Source organism: Peromyscus californicus, unplaced genomic scaffold (genome assembly GCF_007827085.1).
Source record: "Peromyscus californicus insignis strain IS unplaced genomic scaffold, ASM782708v3 Scaffold_12__1_contigs__length_115047231, whole genome shotgun sequence".
In the NCBI taxonomy this organism is placed as follows: Eukaryota; Metazoa; Chordata; class Mammalia; order Rodentia; family Cricetidae; genus Peromyscus; species Peromyscus californicus.
Window position 1 is genome coordinate 114,634,319 of NW_026294413.1, and position 27,850 is coordinate 114,662,168.

The following is a 27,850-nucleotide window of genomic DNA, read 5'->3' on the forward strand; positions in this document are numbered from 1 at the left end:
ATTTCCCTAACCTGAGAAATATCTTTAATCATTAATGTGGTGCTTTTTTTAAAATTTTCATTCTTCTTTCTTTCTTTTGATGTGGAGGGTTTAACTTGTTAGGTAGATTTTTTTTTTAAAAAAATGGTATTTATTTTATGTGCATTGGTGTTTTGCCTGCATGTATGTCTGTGTGAGGGTGTCAGATCTCCTAGGACTGGAGTTACAGAAAATTGTGAGCTGCCATGTGGGTGCTTAGAATTGAAGAGCAGCCAGTGCTCTTAACCACTGAGCCATCTCTCCAGCCCCAATAACTAACATTTTAAAGTTTTAGTGTATTCATTTTTTTAAAATGATCAGCTTCATGTTCCTCCATCACTATCCTCAGCCATAACAAGAAACAAAGAAGCTGTGAACTGTGCCATCCGCAGAAAGGACTTTACTGACACCCCACTTTGCCTTTAGGGCCAGTTCTGATGGAGGCCAACTCAAAACCATGTCACCAACAGAAAGGCCTTTCAAGTTTACAGACATAGCCTTGTAATTTAGAACTCAGTGTGACAAGCAAGCTGCTTGTCTATGAACTTGTACGTCACATGGATGTGACACACTTAACTGAACAAACCTGTGGTCTCCCTAAGGCATTGCTATCAATACGGTGTCAGGTGTCCATGTTCTTCCAGCCCTGAGCCTATAAAGGGAGGAAGAGAATCTACCCAGTGAAGGGGGTGCAGTAAGTGACCATTAGATATCCTCAAGTTGTGAGCACTTAGGGCTTAAGGGATGTTCATTTCTAATGAGTTTGGAAGCCTCTACTTCAGGCCTCTGACCCACTTGCTAATGTGGTCTCCAAATTTTTCTCTTGATTTATTTCTCACTTAGACCCCAACATCTGGGGTCTCTCATCTCCCGCCTGTTGCAGCAGCAGCATGACCTCTGCCCAGGGGTTGCTGCTCTTTTACTCCTCGCAATTCTAACTAACAAGATCATATCTATGGTGGGATAAACACAATGTCTTAAAACTACAACTGGGACACTTTTCTAAATAACACTGACATTCTCATTGCAATGTGTTCTCCCCCAGAGAAGAAAAACACTCCCAAATGGACAGTGTCCAAAGTTGACAAGTGTTTACATATTTGAGATATGAAAGAGCTTCCAGACCTCTGGCAGGATGTTTATAGCTAAACAAACATGGAGAGAAAAGAGAAAAGCTACAATAGATTATAGATGGGAACAGAGTCCCTGGGCTACTGTTTGAAACACACTCTTTGAACCCTTCTCCATTGCTGTACAACATGAAGTAATTAGAAATCACTTCACAGGCAGTGGTTGGAGTCAGGTGACTGGCAGCCTAGGACCTGTGGTTGGGTGGCTGTTCTTCTGCATTAAAAGATACAATGAGGGAGCCTACATGGCACCTGGTATCTGTCTAGACTGGGCAATCCTCATTTTAACAAGGCAAACAGAGCTTGCTTCTGAGGCTTATGTGGTAATTCTTCTACCATACTCTTGGTGGAAGATCCTTAATAATCAGAGACAATCTAAAAGGCACCTAGAACTGAAAGCCTTTAAGTTTTCAGTTATTTGTTAACCTGAATGTCTGAACAATGGTCCCCTTCTATTCCTGATCTTCCTTGCTTTAAAAGAGAAGACACATCCCCCTTCTGAATCTCGCCCAAACACAACTGGAAGTACTGTGCATCCTAAGATCTCAGAGGCAAGTTAAGTGTGAGGACAAGAGAACATGAGGACCCTTCTCCTCCACTGTGGAGATGGGGGAGGAGGCACGTGCATTTCCTTTACTGTTGTCCTTTTTTTCCCTGTAACTCAGCTAGCTCTCCCTCTGAGTTAGCTTAGACGAGGACATTGCCTAGCTCCTTTGGCATGATAGATGCCTCCGTGACTGAAGATATTTCCCCCAATATTGGTGTTTCTAGACCCAGGGTCAAGGCTGTGATGAAAGATGGCCTAGTAAGGGTTCAACAAATGATGGCTGTTACAGTATCTACTAGTAAAAGCTGGCTCAGGAGAAGGAACCTTGCTTACCATGACTGTGAAGGGGCTATTGGGAATATCAACGCCACCAAAGCGCACATAGATCACATAGGTGCCTGGCTTGGCAGCAGTGTAGAAAATGTCATAGGTCCCATCTTCATTTTCTATGACGTCAGCCTCAGCCTCAGTGCCATCTGGGGTCAAAATTGTGCAGGTCACTTTCCCCTTCCCAGCAGTCTTGGCATCCACTACAAAGCCCACTTCTTCACCAGTTTTCACAATGGGGGCAATTCCAGGACCTGTAGAAAGGTCAGAAGAAAATCAAATCACTGGCTGTGGATACTTGCCTCAGACCAGATCATATGACCCCAGAACACGCCATACTATGCTGTGCTGTCTATGTCTGTGAAGGGGGCATCGCAAAGAGCATTGGGGAGGGTACTGCTCAAAGAAATATCTGATTAAGTATGTCCCTGGCTTTGCAACCTCTCCCCAAACAACAGACAGCCATTCAGCCCGTCTTTCTGTCTCTGATTTGCAAAAAGTGTAACAAAGTGTGAAAGAAAAACACACTGGCTAAAATGTGCACAATGTAGAAGGGCAATGGGGAGTGCTAAGAAAGCTGGTCACACAGTGGGAAGTATTAGAGTGGAGCTGGTGGTGGAAGCCCCAACAGAACAAGAGGTGAGACCAACAAGCACCACCAGGCCAAGAAAAATATCCCTGCCTGAGCTAGCGGAGGAAACAGGTCTGCAAAGCCAGAGGAGGTTCCCATCTCTCACTAAATATGCCCTGAACCAGTTGCTAGGGACTGATGCATAGACCAGAGTGGTGGTCTGGCCGGTGTTTTCCAGTTTTTGCCGTGTGAAGACAAAAAGGGCCAAAGTGAGCAATATGAGCTCAGAGAACAGGGTAGACCTACATTTAGTTTCTTTTTATTACGAGGAGTAAATGATTTACTTGAGTCAATAATTCATGCATTTTTTGTTTTTTTTTAATCCACCGGTCAATTGATTGATACTGTATGTGTGTGCATGTGCAAGCACACTGGCAGGTGTGTATGTGTGTGGGAATATGCATGGAGATCAGAGGACAATTTGTGAGACAATTCTTTCCTTTCAATATCTGGGTTCTGGGTACTGAACTTAGTTATCAGGTTGATTGGAAAGCACACTTACTCACTGAGCCATCTCACCAGCCCAGGTTTCATGTTTTAGAGTCTGCTAAAGCAGCAGCACTGAGCTGCAGGAGTTGCTCTCAGAAACAGAACGGCATGAAACAAGGTGTGCTGATGTATGCATAGAATCCCAGCTCTTGGGAGGCAGACATGGGAGGATTAGCATTTGGCAACATCCTCAGCTATACATCAAGTCTGAGTGAGGCAAACCAGGATGCATGAGACCCTGGTTTGTTTGTTTTTTTTAATGGATAAGATCATATTGGACTGGTATGATGGCTCAGAGAATAAAAGGTACCTGCAGCCCCTTGATGTAAGCCTGGCCACCTGAGTTCAATGCTTAGAGTGCCCCCTCCATATATACAGTCGAGCAGGCACATCTAAGAAGCTGAAGCAAGGGAGAGTAAAATATTCATGAATTCTTGAGAAAATCCCAAATCCTTTCACATGTTCCTTCTCTATTGCTGATCTAAGTAAGATGCTCTTGAATGAATCCTGAACAAATGAGCCCATCACTCACAGAGGCAAAAATATGCTGGTTCTCATGGCAGTTTCTGTAAGAGACATCAACAAGTGCCCCCACTTCAAAAGTGTGTAAGAGCTCCCCTGCCCTGGCATCGTGCTCAGCATCTTTCCCACCTGCCCTTACTTCATCTTTGTGATAACCCATGATGTCATCTCTAACACCTGGAAATGCATCTGGAATCTAAATGTTCTCACCTCAAAAGATCTTCTTCACTCTATGTATGACTGGTGCTCAGAGAGCCTAAGCAACTTTCCTGATCACATAGCTATTAAGTGACGCAAGGAAGACCAGAACACACACTCCTAACCCTGATGCTCCCCTGCACTTACCTGTGGCTAGACACTTGCTGGCATCGCCTGTTTGCGTGACCCGAATACGGTAAGGAGAAAGTGGGATGTTGTCTCCACCATAGGTGACCCCAATCATATAGCGTCCAGTCTTATCAGGGATATAGGTTACAGCATATGTGCCATCTTTACTGTCATGGACAGTGGCTCTTTGAGGCTTCCCCTCTTGGTCCTGTGAATCACAAAGCAATGCTATTTGGGATGCTGCTACCAACATGTAGAAACTAATCATAGCAAACCATGCTCTTTAATTAGTACTTCTACAGGTAGGAGCAGATAGAAGCTTAATGTGATCTTGTTCTGTTGTATTTGGGTAGGGAAAGGAAAGGGTCACAGATTGTACCATGATGGTCTGTCAAATAGTATTTCAGTATCACATAAAGTATAGAGACATTATGGCAAAAGCTTGGTTCATAGTCCGTCTTTCCTTTCCATTCCTTTTCCATTATCAACAGGACATTCCTCCTTAGTTAGGTACACTACTGAATAATACAAGCCTCCCTGTGTTATCAGCTTTGCCACCATACAACCATGTGACTATGAGACGGGAGGAGGGTCTTCTCATAAGATAGATCATCCATTTATGAGAGACATTTTCCTTGTTTCTGTCTTCCTTTCCTTCTGGTTTACCTTCTAAACCTGATGACCAGAGCACTGGCAGGCTCATGGTCCATGAGGAGACATTAGAGACAGAGCCACACACTAAGTCAGAGATGCAGCTTCCTTGGTGAGTCATAGAACACCTAGGTGACTTAACTCTGGTTTTGTTCCCAAGAAAGGACAATCCTTTGTTAGAGGCTCTGTGGTATGTAGAATTTTAGCCCTAACCAACCCAACAGGCAATTAAAAGCATTTAAAATTCGCATAAGAAGAAATGTAGTAATAAAGAACAGAGAATGAGCGGTGCCACACCTGCCATCACCTTAGATGCTCACTCAGATGAGCACCTTGTTTTTCAGCAGAGATACTGACTGTAAAAAATCCCCAAAACATGTGTACTGGGGCAGAAATTAGTCATTAAACTCCTATTTTTAATCCCTTTCCAGGATATTAAGTCTTACTAATAAGGTTCGGCTCCACTCCCCTCCATCATAAACAGCTAACAACCACAGTTACCGTGATCTGGACAGCAAGCAGGCCTTCACCAGCATCTCTGGCATCAATTGCAAACTCCACAGGTAGGCTGGCAGGTACCCCATAGGAACTGAGGCCAGGTCCAGAGGCAGTCACTTTGCTGGCATCATACGTGGGAAGGACTTTGACCTTAAAGGGACTTGATAAACACAGAAGCCCTGGTCAGTAAGGATACATACAGGTCAGCCCTGCCCTTAATTGATCTCTCTTCTACAAAGGGCTAGGCCTGAAAGGAAGATTTCTGTAAGATATGAGAGCAGGTTTAATGAAAGGACGAGAAGACCATTGAAAATATAGAGCTATGAGGTACAAGCCATCATACAACAGTCCATCCTCTCTTCCTTTTGAACTGAAGATAGATGAATGGATAGACCCTGGAACAGGAACTAGTGCCTGCTAGATGGTAACACACTGCATGGAATATACAGGTTCTATACCATTTGCTAAATGAGAAGTGAGTGAATGGCTTGGGGGCAGGCTGGCACTAGAGCAGTGGTTACCAGTCCTGTGGGTGAACAGGTCTGAGGGTAGATTGTACCCATGCCTGAAGGCTGAGATGCTCACCTTCGAGGGATCTCTTCATCAGCATATTTGACAGAAACAATGTAGGGCCCCTCCTGAGATGGGGTGTAGGTCACGGTGTGTGTGCCATCCCCATTATCCACCACATTCACTGGCTCCACGAGGCCTGAGGACAGAAATGAGAGGTCTGACTAACAACCTGGCCTCCCCTTCACTGCACCCCAGCTGCATTTAAAACAGGATCACAGCCATCTCCAAGACCTATTGGTTTCCACTGAAGAGTAATATAAAGGCAAGCAGGCCATAATCACAGGATCCATAAGTCACAGTAGCAGAATTGGCACCAAGAGACACCTCTAGCTTTTTGTGGGTTAAAGTATACTCAGCCTGCCATACTGCCCTAGAGTACAATTAAAAAGACCATGCAAGCTTGTTGTTGGAGATATGCATTGCAGACTTGCTACATATTCTTTCAAGCTGTTTAGGCATGCTTGGGTGTGGTAATTTTATTCTATAGCCGAGAAAGTGCCAAAGTGTCTAGAAACCTCAACAGCAAAAAGTAACCAATGGGCTGGCCAATCAAGACTTGTCACCTCCTTTCAGCAAAGAACACAATGGCACCAACATCCTAGAGCACAAAGTTACAGAGAAGGAGGGGTGCCAGTCTCAAAGAACAAGAGGGCCATCGATGGGACGCTACAAGTGATGGTTAGAGTATATTATAGCCTAATTAAGGCATGCACTACATTGATTAGATTCTAGACCCCTAGAATGAGGTCGAGGAAGAGTCAGGGGCAGGGGAAGTTAATCAAAGCAGGGCATGCTCATTAAGCAGAGCAGGTGAAGTAAGGACAAGTCGGTTTTAGAGGCAGGGCCAGCTAGAGGCACCCAGGTTACATAATTGAAAGCAGCTGCTAATGGGAAAACACAATCCTCAAACCTGTCTCTATAAAGGCGACCTTTGGATCAGCTTTAAAGAGTTCTAAAATGGTGTTCAAGAGGCTGTGCTATGACTGGGAAGCCACTGCATCAGCTAAAATTACAAGGCTGTTACTTGAGAAGTCCTCCATATTCCAGGCTACTATGTAAATAAAGCCCCCCCCCCCCCCTCAGCTTAGAAACTTCACTAAAGGAGAATCCACCCCATGACCTCATTCTCCCAGACCACTTCTGCCCTGAGCTTCAAAGGGCAGAACTTCCTGATGAACTAACTCCACTAAGGAGGTTTCCTTTCAAAGGAAGAAACCTCAGCTCACTGCTTCTGAAAGCCACAAACACATTACAGGGGAAGTGGGGACCAGAAGAGAAACCTAGGTTACTTAAGAAATCAGGCATACTAATTTATATGGGAAAAAAAAGCATGTCTTAAATACTGGAAGAAATATGGCAACAGGCTTCAGTAGTTCAAGATTGTCCCCAGATGGCCCACTAGTCACTGAAATCTTAATTACAGATTTTCAGTAGTGTGGGCCAAATGCCAACAAGACCTATTCTCCAAGAGACCCTCCAGGAAGTTGAGAAAATGATAAAGCTATATCCCTGACCAAGATTCTGGTATATTCCACAGCAACACTGAGCACCTCAGAGGGATGGATCATCTCCAAAAACCACCTCCTTCCCACACCCATACTATCCTTGGGCACCCCATCCATGCTGAACAGGTAATGGTGCCGCCAGGTGGACAGTGCATGTTAAAGCCCATAAAACACTTCCTTCAACAAGCTACTTGGGAAAGTGAAGTTATTATGCACATGCCTGAAGTTCCAGTACTCAGGAGGCAGAGGTAGGAGGACCACAAAGTTCAAAGCCAGTCTGAGTTACTTAGTTAGACCACAATCTTGGAAAACCAAAGCCTGGGATGTATCTCATTGAAAGGACACTTGTGTGGCATGGGTAAGGCCCAGGGTTTTGTCTTCAGCACATGAAATGAAGAAGTTAAATTATGAAAAGAAACTTAAGACATTATTAACGGAGAAATGGACTTAAGGAATGATAATACACCAACTTTTTAAAAGGAGACTCTTTTGCTGGCTAGCTAGAATGTAGAGCAATAAATTGTGAGAATTTAACTATAAATTCATGAACAATCTCGTAAGAAAGCACCTCCTCTGGGTCATAGTTGTCTCTACCCATGGTGGATGAAAAGTAGGATGCAGACTCACCTCTTGGGCCCAGGACCCTCACTTCCAGGGGAGCTAGGCCAGCCTTGCTACTGTCCACTGTGAAGGACTGTAGGATTCGAGCCCGGACACCAGAGCCCAGACCAGGGCCAGCAACTTTGACCTTGCTGGGATCCACAACATCTTTTGCAGGAACTCTGAAGGGGCTGCCTGGAAGAGTCACAGGATTCTGAGCATTAAGCAATCAAAATACTACCCCGTGTATACCCAGAATCACACTGTTGCTCTACCTGGACACCGATTGTATGAGCCTCAGTCAGTTCAGCCTGCCTTACTGTGGGTGCAGTTATATGACCACAGCTATTCCCACATCTGTCATGTAGCACATGTAGACATGAGGACCTGGGGCCTCAGTGAACTTTCCAGGAAGCCAAAGTAGGGCAATGAGAGCACATTCTTCCAACATCTTATGTGGTATCAGTTGGGAGGTATACAAGGCAGAACATGTAGGAGACAATGAATTTGGTCTGCAGGAGACCAGAAAAAGCTTTCCAGTAAAACCAGTGCTATGATGTAAGAGGGAGCAGCTACCACTCAGGGGAAGAATTCTCAGGAAAGCAAACAAGATACTATGAGGTCACTGAATATTTTGGCTCTCAGGAGTTATCTTGACTAAGTAGCCTGACACTAAGACAAGCAACACCTTATACTAAGTGCCCCACACTTGGGGGAGTTCTGGAGTTCAGGAGAAACTGATATTCCGCTCTGGGAGGAGACAGAGCCTGAAGCATAAAGAGCCACCATCTCCCCTGATGGGAGAGGCCCAGATGCTTAGTGCTCATTGATGGGCCCAAACTCTTACTCCCTCTGCAGGGGAATCCCAAAGCTCATGACATCCAGCACTTTCCCAAAGCCAAGGCAGCACTACTGCCCTATAGCAGAAGCACATAGAAGCCAGAAGAATCACTTGCCTGGTGGAAGACACTGTCACTTCCCTTGGAGACCCCCTTTTACTTATTTTCAGTGCTCAACTCTGTCACAAGCACTGTCCTGTGACAAGGCATCAAAAGGGATCTTACAACCCCACTCTGTCCCTTCTCCCCATTCAACCTGCTTCTGATCTGCACAAAGTTTACCTGCATAAACACTAGATAGTAGTTGCTCCAGGAGTGGGAGCTTTGTCTGTCTCATTTCTAGCTGAAATTCTCTAGATTAGGAACTAAAATTAGGGCTGAAGAGATGGCTCAGAGGTTAAGAGCACTGTTTGCTCTTCCAGAGGTCCTGAGTTCAATTCCTACCAACCACATTGTGGCTCATAACCATCTATAATGAAATCTAATGCCCCCTTCTGGTATATGGCAAACTTGCAGAAAGAACACTGTTTATATAATAAATAAAATAAATCTAAAAAAAAAAGAAAAAGAAAAAAAAAACCCCAAAACAACTTTTATCTAGTTTTGGTTTTTCTAGACAAGGTTTCTCTGTGTAACAGCCCTGGCTGTCCTGGAACTTGCTCTGTAGATCAGGCTGGCCTTGAATTCACAGAGCTTTGCCTGCCTCTGCCTCCTGAGTGCTGGGATTAAAGGCGTGTGCCACCACTGCCTGGCCATAACCTTTATTGATCTGAGTAGCAAGCACGGGTTTGAGGAGAAACTAGTTTTATCTTGAACTACTAAAGTTTATATAGACATATCAGTAGAGTAATCACACAGTGCATGTGTGGAGGGTTAGAAGACAACTTTATGTGGGTTCTGGGGATCAAACCTGTGTCATCAGGCTTGTGTGGCAGGGGTTTTTATCTGCAGAGTCTGATTCAAAATTAGCTTTAAAAGTCAGTGCCTTCTGATCAATGTGACAGAAAGGGAGGACGGTATGTGTATGTGCGTATGTGGCAACGGAAAAGAGAGAGAATCAGGAAAGCATAGGCCAGTGGACAGCTGAGACCCCTAAGGCCAGTAGCTTATGGGTCTCTCAATCTTTTTGACACAATAGCATCCCACTGGGGAGGAAACCCACATGAGCCTGGAAGGCTCTTGCAGTTCCTGCCCTTTTTTCATCCCCCTGGAGACAAGACACATCCTGGCTCAGTAACATCCCTGGAGTTTTATGACTTGCATCCCAACACAGTTCACATTCTTCAACACTCTTAGGCATGTATGTACACATGGGATGAGGTTTTTAATTATTCTGTTATGTAATCAGAACTAGAACTTGCTGGAGATGCCTCTCTATAAAACAAAAATGGGTCCTTCATATCTTTTTGGTTTGTTTTGACTACAGTGGTTCTTAATCAGGGTGACTTTGTCTACAAAGATAAAGAACAATTTCCAGACATTTCTGGTTGTCACAAATGAGGGTTACTTGCTACAGGTACGCATCTAGTAGGTAGAGGCCAGAGATCCTGACATTACAATGCACAGAAAACTCTTCATAACCAATTTCTACACAGAATGCCAGCACAGTCAGAGATGAGAAACCCTGTTTTACACTTAAAGGTATAGAATATCATTAAATAGCAAACAAATTAATAAATAAGAATTTGTATTAGTATGTCTTTGCCAGTTGCCAGGATTAACAATGCAAAGAAAAGTCAAGACACAAGAAGAAAGTGAGTAAAAGCCAAGCCCCAAAGTTTTGGGGGCTGAAGGAATGACTCAGTGATTAAGAGCATTTATTGCTCTTACAGAGAACCTAGGTTCAATTCCTGGCACGCATATTGGGTGGCTCACAACTGCTTATAACTCCAGTTCCAGGGGATCAACAACCCTTTGGCTTCTATGGGCACTTTCGTACATGTGGTACAGATAAGGTCCAAGCCAATGCTTTCTACTATGATACTGAGTTCCACTGGGAGTTGTGGTGTTCTTGGTGCTGTGGTCATTGGGAAGATCCTCTCTTTCAAGTTTTTCCAAAATCTTTCTACTAAAGAGAGATGAGCAAAACCAAATCTGTTTCCATCCGACATCATTTATTCTTTGAACCACTGCCCAAGGGATGGCTTACCAGGGATGTGAACACCTCCATATGTGATGTTAACATCGTAATCCCCCGGAGCAAAGGGAACGTAGTCAGCGCTGCAGCTGCCATCCTTGTTGTCTCTGCAGTTTATCTTCGACTCCGATGGCCCCTCGACAGTTATGCCGAGCCCACCAATGCCTGCCCCCCTGGAAAGAGTAAGTGGGGGGGGGAGTTAAATGTGAATAGTCCATGCCAGAATTCACTTAAAAAAAACAACTTTTATAAACTATCCTATTTAGTTAACTTGACTCAACTAATGTGGCAATATCTCTCAGGCAGAGAATTTCTCAGAAGTTTCACATAGAGTCTCTATATAGACAGTCTTGACCCTTCCTTCTTTCCATGCTTATCCTTCAACTGTATTTCCTATCTATTGCATAACGTACAATAACAAATACAACGCAGGCATGCACTTTAGGGCACTGAACCTGTGTTCTATCACTGATCTATAATTGTATCTCTTTGGAGTTAATGTAATAGGAAAGTCTCAAATATTTCATTTACATATAGGGCTGGCTATATACTTCTGCATCTTAAGTTAAGGAACTGTCCAGTCCTAGTGTGCTTAGCATCTTGATGATGATTATTATTTCTGGTATACTTTTAGGTATATCTGGTCATTAAATCTTGACACAAGAAAATGTTTAATATATCTTTAAAAATGCATCTTCTCAGAAGTTGAAAGACCATGACATATAAGTAAGGCATAGCTTCAACTTTTTTCTCCCCTGAGACAGGATCTCCTTCTGTACCTCAGACTAGCTTCAAATTTGGAACAATTCTCTTGTCTCAAACTTACAAACCTTTTCTTTTTTGTTTTTTGTTTTGTTTTTTACTTGGTTAACTACACAGGGATCAATACTCTGATCCCAGAGCACTGCCTACCTGGTTACCACTGTGAAGACGTTAGATTTGTTGGTAAAGGCTTCTTTCAATCCAGGACCTTGGGCGTGGACCCGGGATGGCTGGCAGCCTTCAGTTACAGCCACTTTGAAGGGACTGTTCGGGATTTGCAAATCATCATATGTCACCTCTACTACATGGAAACCTGTCCAAACACAAACAACAACAAACGGTACTTATATACAATGTCACTACTTCAGACTTTTTTCTAATACATATAAATAACACACTAACTGCTACTTGGAAAGAGTGGATTAAGAACATAGCAACGTAGGGCTGGAGACCATTGGCTCAGTGGTTAAGAGCATGTATTACTCCTGCTGTGGATCTAAGTTAAGTTCCCAGTGCCTATATTAGTTGGCTCACAATCAGCTATAACTCCAGCTCCAGGGACTCTCTTTTGTTGTCCATGGGAGCACACGCGCACACACACACAATTAAAAAAAATGGTAATGTCAGTATAATCTTATTTTTGAAAGATAAAGCTGTCTATGCTTTTTGTTCATGCATCATATACTCTGCTCCAAGCAAAGAGAGTTAAATTTGTATTTAAGGCAGTCATCCTAGAAACACTATCCTGATTTGGTAAAACACTATCCAGGCATTAAAAGACCACAGGAAACTCAGGAAATAGAAAAGCCAGGTATCTACAAATACCTGAACATATCTGTATAGAATATTTATGGGATCATATATCCAAGAAAGGGGATAGATGGTGCTTTCCTTTATGATTTCCTGATTCTCAACATTTTAATAATCACCACTACTATTCAAAAAGAAAAATTGCAAAAAAAAAAAAATTTACACAAATCATTCATTATTAATACGCCACAGCATCATGCCACAATCTGCTCAGGTGAAGCTGGGGCTTAGCAACATATAACATAAGGCCAGTGTTTTAGTTAGGGTTTCTATTGCTGGGAAGAGACACCAGGACCATGGCAACTCTTATAAAGGAAAACATTTAATTATGGTGGCTCACCACAATTCAGAGGTTTAGTCCATTATCATCATGGCAGGAAGCAAGGCAGCATGCAGGTAGACATGGTGCTAGAGAAGGAGCTGAGAGTTCTTACATCTTGACTCACAGACAACAGGAAGTGGTTTGAGACACTGGGTGTGGCTTAAGCATATATGAGTCCTCAAAGCCTACTCTACAGTGACATACTTCCTCCAACAAGGCCACACCTCCTAATAATGACACTCCCTTTGGGGGCCATTTTCTTTCAAACTACCATAGCCAGTAAAGCAGGCACTGAATGGTCAGTGGCCTGCTGGGGAAGGAATTTTTTACATTTCTGAGTAATGTGCATTGTTCTCTGCTGAGGCAGGCTGAATAAATGAGTCAAGCACAGGAGTATAAGGTAGACTTGGCTAAACAAATGGCCAACACAGCTCTGAATGAACATGAGTCAGAGCCACAGAGAGGAAGACTCACCTTTCTCAAATGGTGTGTACTCTACTTGGTAGGTCCCATCAGCATTGTCCTTGACGAAGCACTCAGTGGAGGCCCCTGAGGGGTTGGCAATGTGAGCTTTGATGTGGTCACCTCCAACCTGGGTCAGGGACCTAGAGTCAACTGTGAAGTCTGTTGTGGCCTCCCGAAACACATCTGTTGAACAACCACATAGATAAGAACGTTGCCCAGCAGTGGTGGTGCATGAGAGGCAGAGGCAGGCAGATCTCTGAGTTTGAGGACAGCCTGGTCTACAGAGCTAAGACAGCAAGAGTTACACAGAGAAACCCTGTCTTGAAAAACAAAATCAAAATAAAAATGTCACCTTGGGCCCAAGCAGAACTGCCCCCTCCCGCCCATGAAGACTCTTTACATTTTGGAATACATTAAGTATAGTTTTGGTGTCCTAAGAGTGGTTTCGCTGATTGTGAAAGTCAGGATAGACTTGGCCAAGTGACAACAAAACTGCTCACAGGATGAGGATTAGGCCTGGTGCAGTGATGCGTGCCTGGAATTTTAGCCAATTAAGAGCATGAAACAAGAGAGTTGTGAGTTCAAGACCAGTGTAGGCTATATGATGAGACTCTGTCTCAAAACAAAATAAAGGTAGAGACCCAGGACAAGGGTAAGGACAGACTAGCTCTGCACTCTGTGTATTATTAACACATTTAACATCATTTAATTCTAAGTTCCAATGACATGACAAAAATATTAACAAAGATTTCTGGCTTTTCTACAAAAAGTAGAAATCAGCTGAGAATGCTAGCTCCATCCACCAGGGAGAAACAAAAAAGGGGGCTCGGTGGAGTGCAACCTCTGGAAATAATGTGATCCCCATTTTCCTTTACTTCTTTCCCCCCAACCAGTCAAAGACATGAGGCAGAGGCTACAGGTGAGAGCCTGACCCCTGGCAGGTAGCTGAGTTTGTTTTAGAGACTCACCTTTTCCTTCTATTCCTGGCCCAAAGGCTTTGATCCCACTAGTGTCTATGGCGGGCTCTACCTTGACCCGGGTGGGAAAATGTGGTACAAGCTCACCACCATACTTCATGGTCAGTGTGTACATGCCAGCTGTCAGAGGCACATAGGTCACTGCGTAGGTACCATCTTTGTTGTTCTGGATAGAAACTTCAGCTTTTGTCCCCGAGTCTGAGATAGCTTCAAGGCCCAGAGTCCCGGGCCCTGCTTCTGAACAATCAACACTAAGGAGTCCAGCTTCACCTGCTTTCCCATGTTCAAGACCTGGTCCTGATGCCACAACCTTAGAGGGGTCAAATGGCATTTCAATGTCGGCTTTGAAGGGAGACCCAGGAATGTGGACTTCTTCAAAGAGAATGTTGACAAAGTATTCTCCAGGTTTTGTAGGGAGGTAAGAGACAGAGCAGGTCCCATCACCATTGTCAGAGCATTCGATTTTGGCCTCACATGGACCTTCCACAGTTAGACCTAAACCTCCAGTTCCAGCTCCTTTGGTGTCAATGGTGAACTCAGCAGGCTTGCCTACAAGACCTCCTTCAAGGCCAGGACCATGGGCCTTCACCTATTTGAACAAAGAATAAAAGTTAAATCCTATCTATAGCTGCTATCACTACCCAGTCAGCCATGCTTCCAATACTTGTGACCACAAATCACACAAAAGCACACATCAGTAAAATATCCCACATCCCTGGGGCTGGTGGTCATGCACATGTACACGTTAATACATGCATGCATCAGTCAGGGTCTAAGAACACAAGCCAACTGTTCAAAAGAACAGGTGGGAGAGAAATAACCCTTAGTACTGGACCAGGTGGTGAGGTGGTAGGCCTGCCCTAATGCTTCATTCTTTGCCCTGCTCTTCTGAACCACAGAGCTGGATGTGAGACCCTAACATCCACACACACACACACACACACACACACACACACACACACACACACACACCACGAATTTGCTTGGCTGGGGCCTGAAGAAGGTAACTCATAGCAGTTTGGGCTGTGACAAATCCATCAATAAATCTTACATAATAAAACTGTGATTTAGGAGAGAAAACTTTATAGAATTCATGCCACTCAGACCACAGGAAATATCCCCAAATCATCTGAATTGAGGAAAGTAGGACTAAGGATAATATATTTTTATGTCTGCTAGAATAGCTTCTGTAGGATAAACTCCATCTGCATAATGGACATTAGGCTGAGGCCTCCACAATCTTGCCTACCCCTATGGGCTGACTAATACCATTATTATGCTAACCAATAAATGACTCTCTCACCAAGTTTTGCAAACAGAACAAATATGAGCAGGAGTTGATTCAACTGTTGAGGGAACCAGGCACACTGAATTGTAGAATTGTAGAACATCTGTCAGCCATTGAGAACTCACATTCATCACAGAAAGACTTTCCTGTATCTTTCTCAGGTAGGACTCCAAATCATATTTGGAAACAACAAGGCAACCCCAAACTGACCTTGGTGGGATCTGGTGGTAGTGAGGCCTCCACAGTATAGGGGCTCCCAGGCACTGGGTGTCCATCATAGGTGATGTCTACAGCGAAGAGCCCCTCTTCCCGAGGGATGAATTTGGCTCTGCTGCTCTCCCTGCCAGCCACGGGTGCTACCAGGCATGGCACAACCTTCCGAGAAGGGCTCAGGATTGTTACATCCAGCTTTCCCTGGCCTCCTGCTCCCTTGGTGTCAATGGCAAATTCCTGATCCTTTCCAACCTCAACTCCTGTGGAAAGGGAGACAAGGTGAAGCATGCCCACTGGATGTGAGGTTTTACTCAGTTGCTGCAGTAAATAACGGCTGATGCAAGGACAAGAAGTGAGACTGATGGAGTAACACCGAAGCCTCAACAGCTGGCATAAACACAATGCAATGAGTCATTAACACTGACAATAACAGCTCTTTACTAAACACAGTTTCTATGCCAGTCACAAATACTGTACACCGTCTCCTTAATTTACATACTAACTCTATAAGCTGTTAATTAAGAGCAAGTGGCCTTTACAGATGGGGAAACTGAGGCTCTGAGAGGTTAAGTAACTTATCCAGGGCAACATATCTAGCAGATCACAAAGCTGGGATTCAAACAAATTTATCTAACCCCACAATCTTCTTTGACAGATTATAATTACAGTACAATTCAGCACTGTCTGCTTCTTCACTTCCTTATGGGAACAATCTTACACGGAAACACCCTTAATAAGTCAATGTTTTATTATACTAACTCCTGACAGAAAATCCAACCCTATTACCATCCCCACCCACAAGAAGGCAGAAGTAACATAACTGGTAAGTTCTGAGAATTGACTTTGATGCCTTTAAAAGGTCTTTGGGTCACAAAGGAAGATCTTGCATATTAAAAAGGGTAAGAAAAGAGAGATGACTCAGTGGTTAGGAGCACAGCTCTTGCAGAAACTGAAGTTTAGTTCCCAGCACTCGCATAAGGCAGTCCACAGCTGCCTGTAATTACAGCTCCAGGAGATGGACAACCTCTTCCAGACTCCACAGGCACCTGCACTCAAGTACACATACCCCCTCCCACATACACATAATCAAGTTTTAAAATAATAAAAATAAATCTTAAAACTGTCTTTGCAAGGCAAGGCTTCAGGAACCCCAGGTGTTATTTTGACAGAAACAAGGAAAGGGTTTCAGCCAAAACAAAAGCACCGGGAACATAGGACCCTGCCATAACCAGGCAAACCTTGACTCTGGGGACATGGAGGAGCCCGCCCAGGCTAGCACAGCTGCCCACAAACTCTGTCCCCAATGGGCACCATGTTTTCCCTGTTCTGCAGTCAAAACGATGTCCCAAGGAAAGAAGAACTAAGGGGACACATGAGGTATCTGGGTAGTGGCTGTCACATGCTCACAGCCTTTTGTCTTCAGCCACAAAAGCCAGCACAGACCTTACTTAGCAGCTTCCAAAATGTGAGTTAACCTTGTACACAAGTGCATGCAGGACACAACCAATGAAGGTTCTCACGGAAGGCTAGCTGAGACCCTTGGGGACTATCAGAGGGAGATAGCCTGGGGAACACACCCCAGGTATGCAGACTTGTCCCCCTGACTTAGTAGCCTTGAAATCAGGTGAGCACACAATCCTGAGAGGCATCCAGTTTGGGACTCTCCAAGCAATTAATACTAATGAAGAAGACTGAATTGCATTATGATTTCCAAAATGTATTACTGAACTCAAAAGGCAGCACAGGCCAAAGACTATAGGCAGGGCAGGATAAATTTAGTGTAAAATAAATACTTCCAAGTATTTTCTCTGGGTACATCTATATCTGTAGATGCAGGAGGGTGTGGAAGTAATATGCAAGACCTTATTTAAAACCCAAAGATGTTCTAAAAATGCATCAGTTAACTCTCAGAATGTTGGTTAATTGTAGCAAGCAGAATCAGGCATATCCAACCTTCAAGTCACAGGTTGCAGGCAGCCACATTCTGCCTAGGAGAGACACCAATGCAGTCCAAGAGAAAATCATTACCTCATTTAAAACATTAAGAGATTAAAAACAGCAATAATAACAAAAACCCCTCAACTGTATGGTTCTGGACAGTGAACTCTGTAGATGATAACATCATTTTGCAATGTCAAAAGGTTTGCAATGTAAGACCTTCCTGATGGGAAAAAAAAAGGGGGGGGGCTTATATATTCCTTGAATGTTAATTATTTTAAGAGGATGTGTGGAAGCTAAGTGAGCATAAGTAAGCATAAGTACTCATACTGTACTATTATTCTCTTTATGTATAAAGTTTTCCATCATAATAATAATAATAATAATAATAATAATAATAATAGTAATAGTAATAATAATAATAATAATAATAATAAACATTAACAGGCTGGAAATACAGCTCAATGGCAGAGTGCTTGCCTAGCATGCACAAATCCCTGCCTGGGCTCTGCACCTTCAGTACCACAAAAACAAACAAAAACCAACTTTTAAATTTTAACATAAATAAAATGATGTTACAATGTATTTATAACAATATAAAATGAGGTAAGATACATAGCAAGCTAAAGGAGAAGGATGGAAAGGGAAGGTTATGGTTTCTAAGTGCCAAGGAGCCGATTTCTATGTATTACCTTAATGTAAATCAGATGCCCAAGATGGTTGGCATAGTGTGACTCTCAGCCAAAAGCAACATTCTTTAGTTTCTCTCTTAATGAAAACTTACTGTGGTAACATCACCAGTTACAGAGAGCTGATTACAGCTTCTGCATTATTACCTCATTTAATTTTTACAATACTTTCACGAGTCTAAGTGTCCCCAAATACTCCATTCCTGCTGTGTAAATGTGAAAGCCTGGTAAAAGCATAAGTGGTATGCATGTCACAGAACTGGTTCACAGCACAGCTCTCATTCAAACCTAAGTCTGTCCATTGCAACGTCTCTTTAAGGCAGATTTCATTTCTCTGAAAATTATTTTGAAGGAAGTTTAATAATAGCAGTCACAGTTTCAGGTCATCAGTGATCTTATTAGATACTTACTGTTTTCTAGTCCATTTATTTTTATCTTGCTCAGATCCAGTGGAGCAGCAACGCCCACGGTGAAAGGACTTTTAGGAATGGGATCACCACCATATGTCACTAAAACCTGCATGTTGCCCTGGAATGAGAGGAAAGGAGTATGCTTCTGGGTAGAAATGCACTAAACTGCCCGCCAGAAACTTCATTAACCAAATTTAATCAATTTTTCCTTTGTCTCATATATTCCAGGCTGGCTTTGAACTTGCTTTGCAGCAGAGAAACCTCTAACTTTTGATCCTCCAGGATTAGAGGTGTGTACTATGACACCTAGTTAATGCAATGCTGGGGATCAAACCCATGGCTTCATGTATGCCAGGCAAGCATTCTATCAACTGAGCTATAGTCACACTTTGACTATTTTTTTTTTTTTTTTTTTTTTTTGGTTTTTCGAGACAGGGTTTCTTTGTGTAGCTTTGGTGCCTTCCCTGGAACTCACTCTGGAGCCCAGGATGGTCTTGAACTCACAGAGATCTGTCTGCCTCTGCCTCCCGAGTGCTGGGATTTAAAGCGTGCACCACCACTGCCCAGCTCACACTTTGACTGTTAGTGGCTTCAGAAAACACTTTAAACACTTCTCTAAGTTTTGGAACACATGGCAAGAACAATTAAAAAAAATAAAAGTAGCTAGTTTCAGACAGTGGGCTGGGGATTAATGTCAGGCCTGCACTATACTTTCATGTATTTCCTCAATTCAAAAATCATAAAACAGAGCCAGGTGGTAGTGGCGCACACCTTTAATCCCAGCATTTGGGAGGCAGAGGCAGGCGGATCTCTGTGAGTTTGAGGCCAGCCTGGTCTACAAAATGAGTTTCAGGACAGCAAGAACTGTTACACAGAGAAACTCTGTCTCAAAAAACCAAAAAGAGGCCGGGCGGTAGTGGCGCACGCCTTTAATCCCAGCACTCGGGAGGCAGAGCCAGGCGGATCTCTGTGAGTTCGAGGCCAGCCTGGACTACCAAGCGAGTCCCAGGAAAGGCGCAAAGCTACACAGAGAAACCCTGTCTCGAAAAACCAAAAAAAAAAAAAAAAAAAAAAAAAAAAACCAAAAAGAAAGAAAGAAAAATAAATCATAGAACAGTCCTAAGGAGTAGTTCTTACTGCCATCTTCCACTTTTCAAGAAGACCTTCCTTGTTCAGAAGGGTAATGGAACATGCCCCTATCACACACACTTAGTAAACTGCATGCTCGTAAATTACCAGGCACCAAACTTCTACTTCTTTGCTTTGTCACAGCACCTCGAACCATGACACAAGCCAACCCCAGCCATGTACAGCCACTGGGCCTCGAGCCTCTAAACCAACAGAACCAGTTCCTTCAATGTCTGGGCAATCTGTTTCAGGACACTGGGGCACACACAAGAGTATTCTTAGATCAGCACACAGACACTAATTCTAGTGAAGGAAAGAAAAGCTGTGTGAAGGCACACTGTACTAGAAGATTGGCAGGTTCCCTTGTGAAGCCCTGGTGGCTGCAGAGGCACACATAACACAACCATGTGGTTTTTGTTGTCTGTCCACAGGTCCTGAGCCAACTCACTGCTGGCTTTCTCTCTCCACATTCAGCTGCATCCTCCCCCTCCCAGCTCCACAAAAGTCCATTGCAATCTCATTAGATCCATGTCATCCTTGCCTCTATGTACAGGAATAACCAAGTCTGTGGAAGAGTGAGAGGAGTCCACAGACAATCCAGCAGGCTCTCTGGCACACAGGCCCTACTAAAAGCCGTCACCAATCAAATGTTAAAAGGGTGTAGCTTTTGGCTTGATGTATATTTTCTCACATTCCTTTTGGAACTAAAGAAGGGAAGAGAGCCAAGGGGAGGAGGAATGGCTGCATCAATGAAGGGGGAATCACTGATTTTTCCAGGAGTTTTAATACTATGCACAAAATCAAGGGTCTAACATTTCATGGTAAAATGTGCATAGGTCAAGTTCAACAGAGCTGGGAGCCAGCCAAGGGAGAAGAAAGGTCTCCTCTAGTGCTTAAAGAAACACTGATTTGTTACTGCAGCCACTGCAATATTCCCAACACTGTCAGCTCTCCTGGGCCTCCATTTCCCACTAGCCTCTAACCCTTTGGGGGCTAGGCCTCAGGCTAACTAGAGATCTTAGTAATAGAGCTCTCAGCTCCCCAATATGTTTTCTGGCCACTTCCCTGAAGTGCTAGAGCAAAAGAAAAGTCCCCTTCCCATTAAGCCCGCCCAGCTCATAACAGAAAGTGTGCTTCATTTCCACTCAAAAACATAACACAAAACTCAGAAAGGAATGGACTCTGCCTTAAACAACCTTAAGGGGTAGGAGTAGGTGTGGGTACCCTTGGAGACGTACACTTCCAATTTGTAAGCATTTTCAGTTTCTTCTTAGCCAAGCTAAGAACAAACTGTACTTTTCCCACACAGGACTGTCTAAGGCAGTGACCACCTGGGTATTGCACCAAGATGTAGCTGCCTGCAAAATAGTTTTCTGTTTCTCCCTATATGCTTCTGAGACCTGACTTTTATTCTGCAAAAACAAACAAACAAATGAAACAACAAAACAAACCAAAATATCCCACAGTAGCTAGGCACTGACATGACAGCTCACAAGATGGACCAAAGGAGCCTTCTACAGGCTCCTCCTCTTCAGTCTCCTGAGAGACATCATCACCGCTACCACTACTTAAACCTAGGGGCTTATGACACAGCATAGCAGGAGGTCTGGGTTGAGAAGTCTAAGCCACTTGAGACTATGAGACTGCAGACAAACAATGTCTTTGTCAAGACCAGGGCTCTCTGTGAAATACAGCCCTTTTCTGACCTCTGGGAGAATCCTGAGGCCCCACTTATCATGCTCACTCCTTGAAGGCAAAACCTGCTCTGACCACTATATCATAAGAGACACATCCAACCATTCACATCATTTGTCCACTGCAGGCAAGTACCTATGAACTGTCATTCATAGACTAACATGGAACAGAAGCCAGCAGTCGAGGTCTGGGTTCCTCAGACACACAGGACTTTAGCTCCTCAGAAGCATGGTCTACATTTTGAGGACGAAGTACAAAATCCAGTCCTGGATGTACCTATGCCTCTACATGTATATTGACAGCTGCCTGGTAGTTTCAAAAATTCATCATAAGAAGGCATGCCTGTGGGCATGAGCTTCCAAAGCATGCCCCTTTCTCCATACAGGGGAAAGCTCGCTGAAGGGCCCAGGACTCTTAACCTCACCCCACAGCACAGCCTACAGGTACATTTTCCTTCACCCATTCTGGTACACTTCTGGGGTGCTTTGGGCTCCTCCCAAGAATGAGACATAGGCTGTGCATCTCAATTTTTCTGCCAAATTATAATGTTCCTAGGCCAACCTAGCTTGTAAATATAGGCACCCCATCATTTACTCCCTCATTTACGTCCTAATCAATAAAGAACACTTAATAGTACCAGGTCTACTCCTTTGGCCTGGGGATGGGAAGATACATGAAGGACCTTAGTATGGTGGTTTGCATGAGAATAGTTTTCAAAGGTTCATGTATTTGAATGCTTGATCCCTAGTTGGTGGACTATTTAGGAAGGATTAGGAGGTATGGACTTGTTGGAGGAGGTTATGTCACTGGGGGTGGGCTTGGAAGTTCTAAAAGTCCATGCCAGGCCAGTCTCAACCTTCTCTATGCCTGCTGCCTGTGGATCAGAATGTAAGCTCTCAGCTGCTACTCCCGTGCCATGCCTGCCTGTCTGCCTGAGCTATGTTCCCAACCATGATGATCACGGATTAACCCTCTGAAACTGTAAGCAAGCCCCCAATTAAATGACTTCTGTGAGTTGCCTAGGTGATGGTGTCTTTTCACAACAATAAAACAGTAACTAAGACACTTGGATAGCTCACAGTTCTGGAGGAGACACATCACCTGTTTTCTTTGCCATAGGGAAACAGAATGACTGTGAAGCTTGCTCTAAACAGCCTACGAGAAGGACTCCACAAAAATGTCTAAAGCAGGAAACATTAATATCAAGACTCCAACAGGTTCTTTAGACATAGCACAGCCCTGAGAGGCCTCTTAGCATGCTAACAGCTCTCAAAGCTGGGGCTACTAAAGAACCAGATGAACTTGACCTCAGGAGCATTCTAAAGTACTTCCTACTCTAGCATCACTTCAAACTTGACAAAACTGGAACTGGGCTCCTGACACGCAGCTGGGTACACACAGGGCAAGGGATTCTACTTTGCTTTTAGTGGGTTCAAGCCAAACCCTGACTTTCATCCTGGTATTTGTAATTTAAAGCCTCATCCAAAAGACAAAAAAATATAGTAGATGGATAGAAGATGAAGCTAAGTAATAAAATGTTCAGAAAAGCACCTATGACCTTGTGATCATGACCATGACTTTTTGGTACTTCTTCCAAGGAGTGCAGAGAACTTGCAGCAATGATTTTGTCAAGCTCCCAGCCTAAGGTCCCACCAGTCCTTAGAACCATCCATGAGAAAGAACTGCCTGCTAATAATCACTGAGTGTCCCAACCAGGAAAAAGGACATGCTATCTACAAACGTGTTCATTTTACTATTAATAATAAGAAACCTCTCAGTGGGACTTCTTAAAAGTACATGAAGAAGAAAATTTGGAGGTAAGAGACCACATTTCTATAATGTGGTACTCGGATCTTATCCTAGAGAATTCTTCCCATTGTCAGGGAAGTTCCAAAGAAAAGATATTATCTCCAAGGATATGTAATCCCAAAGCAAGAAGACTAGCTATGCACATCCCTTCCTTTTTGTATCCTTGCTCTTCCCCACTTGACTCTTGGTAGCTCCTTGCTGAGAGGGCCCAGGCAGAGAAATGCTTGAGCAGTGTTTCTGAAGACTGTAAAATCTTGTCCTGTAAATGACTTGTTCACAAAGGGGCTCCCTCCCTCCCTCCCGGAATGAAGGCATCTTAGAAACTTAGAATGACTGTTTATAACACCTAGCATGAGTATTAAAATCCAGACTTTCTTGCCAGGATACCTGCCATCCAGACTCTGGAGGTGCGAACATAAAGCAAAACATAATTTTAAACAAATGTAATGGGTTCAGAATTCCAGTTTTGCAAAATAAGGAATGTGGGGATGGACGGAGGAGATGTCTGCATGATACCATGAATGCAATGTAAACTTCTCAAGTGTACACTTCAGTACAGTAGCATACACTTTTGCTATGAAAAGAATGAATTTAAAAATTAGACAGACATAAACTTGTATGGAAGGGTTGTTTTTAGACCCTTATTGCATAAAATAACAAATAAATCTGCCTAGACAGCAAGATTCCTCAGAATTCCTGCATTTTTTAATAGGGAGCAATTTGCTGCCCTAAACAGCGGGCTTTGGGCCTTAGGGATTAAAACTGAATGGGCTCATTGAGAAAAGATCCCTCTAAAACACCTCATTAAAAAGGCAAACTATGTGAAACAGCCCATGAGGAAAAACGCAGGTGAGGGAGCTTTTTCTATAATTAATAAGATTGGGAGTCAGTGTAATGGGGTGGGGGTGGGGTGGAGTGTGTTAGAAGGTAGATCTGGTAGGTTCTATATACAAGAACGCAGTGTTTCTCTGATAAAACCCAAAACTGAGGTAGAGATATGGGGCTGCCTTTGTACTTCTCTGGGAAGCCCATAGCACCCTCAGGCTTTTTTTCCTCCAGGGCTCCCAGTGAAGATGAGAGTACACACTGCGGCATCTCCACATGCACTATTATTCGCATGCTATCCACAGCACAGCACTGAGGAAGCGCCTAGCCAGAAAAGCAAGAGACAAGCAGGACCCTTACCTGCTGGGTTGGGGTATATTTAACAGTATGTGAGTAGTCGTAATTATCGATGATATCCAAGTCCTTCACTGCATCAGTAGGAAGGAGGCTGCTGAACTGCACATTGAGCGGGGCTTTTCCAGCCCCCTTAGTATAAACAGTGAAGTGAGTTGGCTTCCCATTTTCCACACCTGGAAGGACACACAAAGTGGGGAGATAGGTTTGACTGGAGAGGTTTCACTTTTAGAACCAGTCTGACAGGTTCAACAGCACCACTCCACAGCAGCAGCCAGTGACATACTACTGTTCCTGCCACATCAGAGCCTTTCAGTGGAGATAAGTCCCTCTAAGGTCTAGACAGTGCAGTGGCTGCAGAAAGATCAAGGTGGCCTTACCCATCACAATCTTACCTGCTTTACTCAACCCTGGGCCTTCTGCCTTCACTTTGCTGGCGTCGTGGGAAGGGTCAACTTTGACTCTGAAAGGGCTGGCAGGGATTTCCTGAAGCAAAGACATGTCTGAGAAGGTAGGTCCCTAGAGAACCTTCAGAGCTTAACCTTCTGCCCCAACACAATGAACAAAGGTTGCCCTAATGCCCACTTTAGCAAGAGGTGAGAAACTTCTATTATTGTAGGTGAAGTCTGCACACACAGGTGCACATCTGGAACCCTGATAGCACAAACACCCTTGTGTCTTTAACACCAGATGTTTGGGGGCTAAGGATAAAAAAAAATACTACTCAGAATAAAGTAAAAGCCAAAATATACAGGGTTAGGAGGTAGGAAATGTCCTCCAGGGATGGCTATGGGCTGAGGAGTGAGGGCTTTAGGGAAGTAATCAGAAACAGAGGACTATAATTCTTCAAAAAGAATTTACAGACTGTCAGAATAAAAGTAGAATAAATTAATTATATCATGTCAACTTAAGATCATTAACTTGAGGCACAGATTGTTCTCCTAAGCTTACTAATTTTTATATAGTTAATTTTGATCATCAGAATTTCAAAATGCCTCATTTCAGAGTGCTCCTTACAGGACTACCATTATCACACACCCAATGCTTCAAAAGCTTTTGCTATAAAAGTTGAAGGGCAGAGATCAGAGTTATTACTGCAAGGAGGTCAAAGTGAAGTATATCTAGATGTTGCCTAACTTTGCAATCAAAAGGTTAGTGAATGTTTTAATAAGTCAGTTCCTGTTTAGAGTCCTACTTTTAACCACTGAATATATGCCTCACCTCTGACAGAGAAAAAGGTGAGAATTTAGCTTAGCTTCCCCTCACCCCCTTTTTGGTTTTAAGGAAATAGAGAAACTAAACATAGTTCTCAAAGCACCTTTCTCAGTTGCTAAACAAAACAACAAAACTCAAAAAAGCAGATATGCACACAGGTGGCCTGAAAGCACAGGCTCACTCTTCTCTGTGCTCTTAGGCTCTAACACATACCTGAGATGCAAAGAGAACCTTGATAGTGTATCTCCCAGCAGCAGGAGGCACGTATTTGACTGTAAAAGTATCATTGGCATTGTGAATAATGTCAAAATCCACATCTTCCTCATCTTCACTTAACACTCGGGCATCACACTTAATGCCAACACTGACATCACCTAGAACAGACAGGCTTATGAGTACCAGTTTACAAACAGCAGCATGTCCTATACAATCATTTCCAACTCAGGATAACACCCCACAAGAGCAACTCAAGAAAGGGAAGGTAGTAAATCAGAGTTTTGGAAAAAGATTCACAGCACTAGCTAAGATATTACCAAGAAAACAACATAGCTCATGGATAAACAATCGCCTACTAAAATGAGCTACTTTCTAGTTCAAAGCTCACTGCCCTCCAAATGTTATAAGGATGTTCTTCTCAAGGAGTGATAATGACTGGGATGGATGAAGCCTAATCTCACCTTCCCCAGCCTCTGTACAATCCACTGTGAAGTGAGTAGGCTCATTTGCCTTCAGACCACTTCTCTCCACACCTGGTCCAAACACCTTGACCTTCTGGGGATGGCTACCTTGCCCAATGTTGACCTAGAAAAGACATGAACATAGAAAATAAATCTATATCAAAAAATATTCCTTCCCTTAGGTCCAGCATAAGAGTAGAAAGGGTCGTTTTGTCAGTCTAGAGTAATTTGCCTTCAGCCCAAGTCTCTTTTCAAGGTCTATCCAGGATGGGTTCCTTTCATACATCTGCCTTGGCCATCTGTATACACAATGCCCAGACTCAATGTACAGCCAGGTTTATTTCATACATTTAAGATGGTCCGCAACTTACCCTGTATGGGCTGTGTGGTATGTTCACACCTCCCCAGACCACAGCTATGGTGTGCTTGATGGCTTTAACTGGGGTATAGGAGCAGGCATATGTGCCATCCATCCGACTCTTCATCTGGATGTCAATGGGCTGGCCTTCCCCGTCCTGCAAAAGAGCCAGGCAGAGCTTGAACAAAAGTGGTCCTCACAATGTCTCCACCAAAAAAGGACTACTGTGGCTTCTAGGGATGGCCAAAATACCATCAACTTATCTTAGTAAGTCATCCAGCAATTACAACATGCTATATACTCCCAATACACAGGCTATAGGTAACAACAAACAAAATCAATTACCCCCAAATGAGACAGGTCTCACTAGCTTACTCATGATGATCTTTATGGCCAACCTTGGACCTCCCAATTACTAGGAATCAGGTATATGTTGCTGTGCCCAATTCCATTTATTTACTTGTAATTACTAAGAGTAAATGCTGTCTTCTCCCCTGTCTAAAGCCAGTGCCACTTAGCATGTAATTTCAATTCCTGAGTTTAAGTCCTTTGGCTAATTTTAACCAAATCAGATAAACATAATCTGAATTTTGTTCACAACTCTATTAGGAATTAAGTAGACTCAGCCAAACTGAAAGACATTACCGAGAAATCTGAAACAAACAACCTTCTTTCTATAGAGCATGAATCACAAATATAAAAAGTATCCCACGTTATGTTAGTTCCACAAAGTCCTCACACTGTACTGTGGGACACTATTATTACTCCGTGTGTGGATAAGAAAGCCAAGGACCAGATGCACCGAGCAACTTGACATTACACCTCCCACCTGACAAGTGCAAGTGGCCCTGGAAACTTACCTGAGCCAGTATCTTTAAGGGAGCTTTTCCAGCATCCTTAGGATCCACAATGAACTCGGCTGGGTTATTGACAATGCAACCAGATTTCTCTAAACCAGGCCCATATGCTTGGACCTGAGGCAAAAACCAAATAATGTTTTTTTCCCCCCTGTGTCAAAGAATGGGATGGAGGGGAGGGTGCACAAAATGCCTGGTGCTTAGTTAAGGATTGCTATAGGAAGTAAAATGCCAAAGTAGGCTGTAACTTAAAAATAAATACCA

At 43.5% G+C, this 27,850-nt stretch overlaps 1 protein-coding gene across 5 annotated transcripts in view; it reads right to left on the minus strand.

Annotated features, from left to right (window-relative positions):
- The window catches only part of Flnb (filamin B), a 152,597-nt gene that overhangs the window by 32,794 nt on the left and 91,953 nt on the right, over window positions 1-27,850 (minus strand). For all 5 annotated transcript variants that reach the window (XM_052734196.1, XM_052734195.1, XM_052734194.1 and 2 more), the window contains 17 exons: window positions 27,590-27,703; window positions 26,743-26,886; window positions 26,372-26,495; window positions 25,908-26,068; window positions 24,875-24,965; window positions 24,486-24,655; window positions 18,669-18,786; window positions 15,629-15,891; window positions 14,122-14,719; window positions 13,163-13,336; window positions 11,707-11,869; window positions 10,807-10,967; window positions 7,846-8,013; window positions 5,726-5,849; window positions 5,144-5,300; window positions 4,010-4,199; window positions 2,029-2,276 (listed from right to left, as the gene is read on the minus strand). In XM_052734196.1, the coding sequence (XP_052590156.1) occupies window positions 2,029-2,276; window positions 4,010-4,199; window positions 5,144-5,300; window positions 5,726-5,849; window positions 7,846-8,013; window positions 10,807-10,967; window positions 11,707-11,869; window positions 13,163-13,336; window positions 14,122-14,719; window positions 15,629-15,891; window positions 18,669-18,786; window positions 24,486-24,655; window positions 24,875-24,965; window positions 25,908-26,068; window positions 26,372-26,495; window positions 26,743-26,886; window positions 27,590-27,703 (3,168 nt within the window). The remainder of the gene's footprint in view (window positions 1-2,028; window positions 2,277-4,009; window positions 4,200-5,143; window positions 5,301-5,725; window positions 5,850-7,845; window positions 8,014-10,806; window positions 10,968-11,706; window positions 11,870-13,162; window positions 13,337-14,121; window positions 14,720-15,628; window positions 15,892-18,668; window positions 18,787-24,485; window positions 24,656-24,874; window positions 24,966-25,907; window positions 26,069-26,371; window positions 26,496-26,742; window positions 26,887-27,589; window positions 27,704-27,850) is intronic.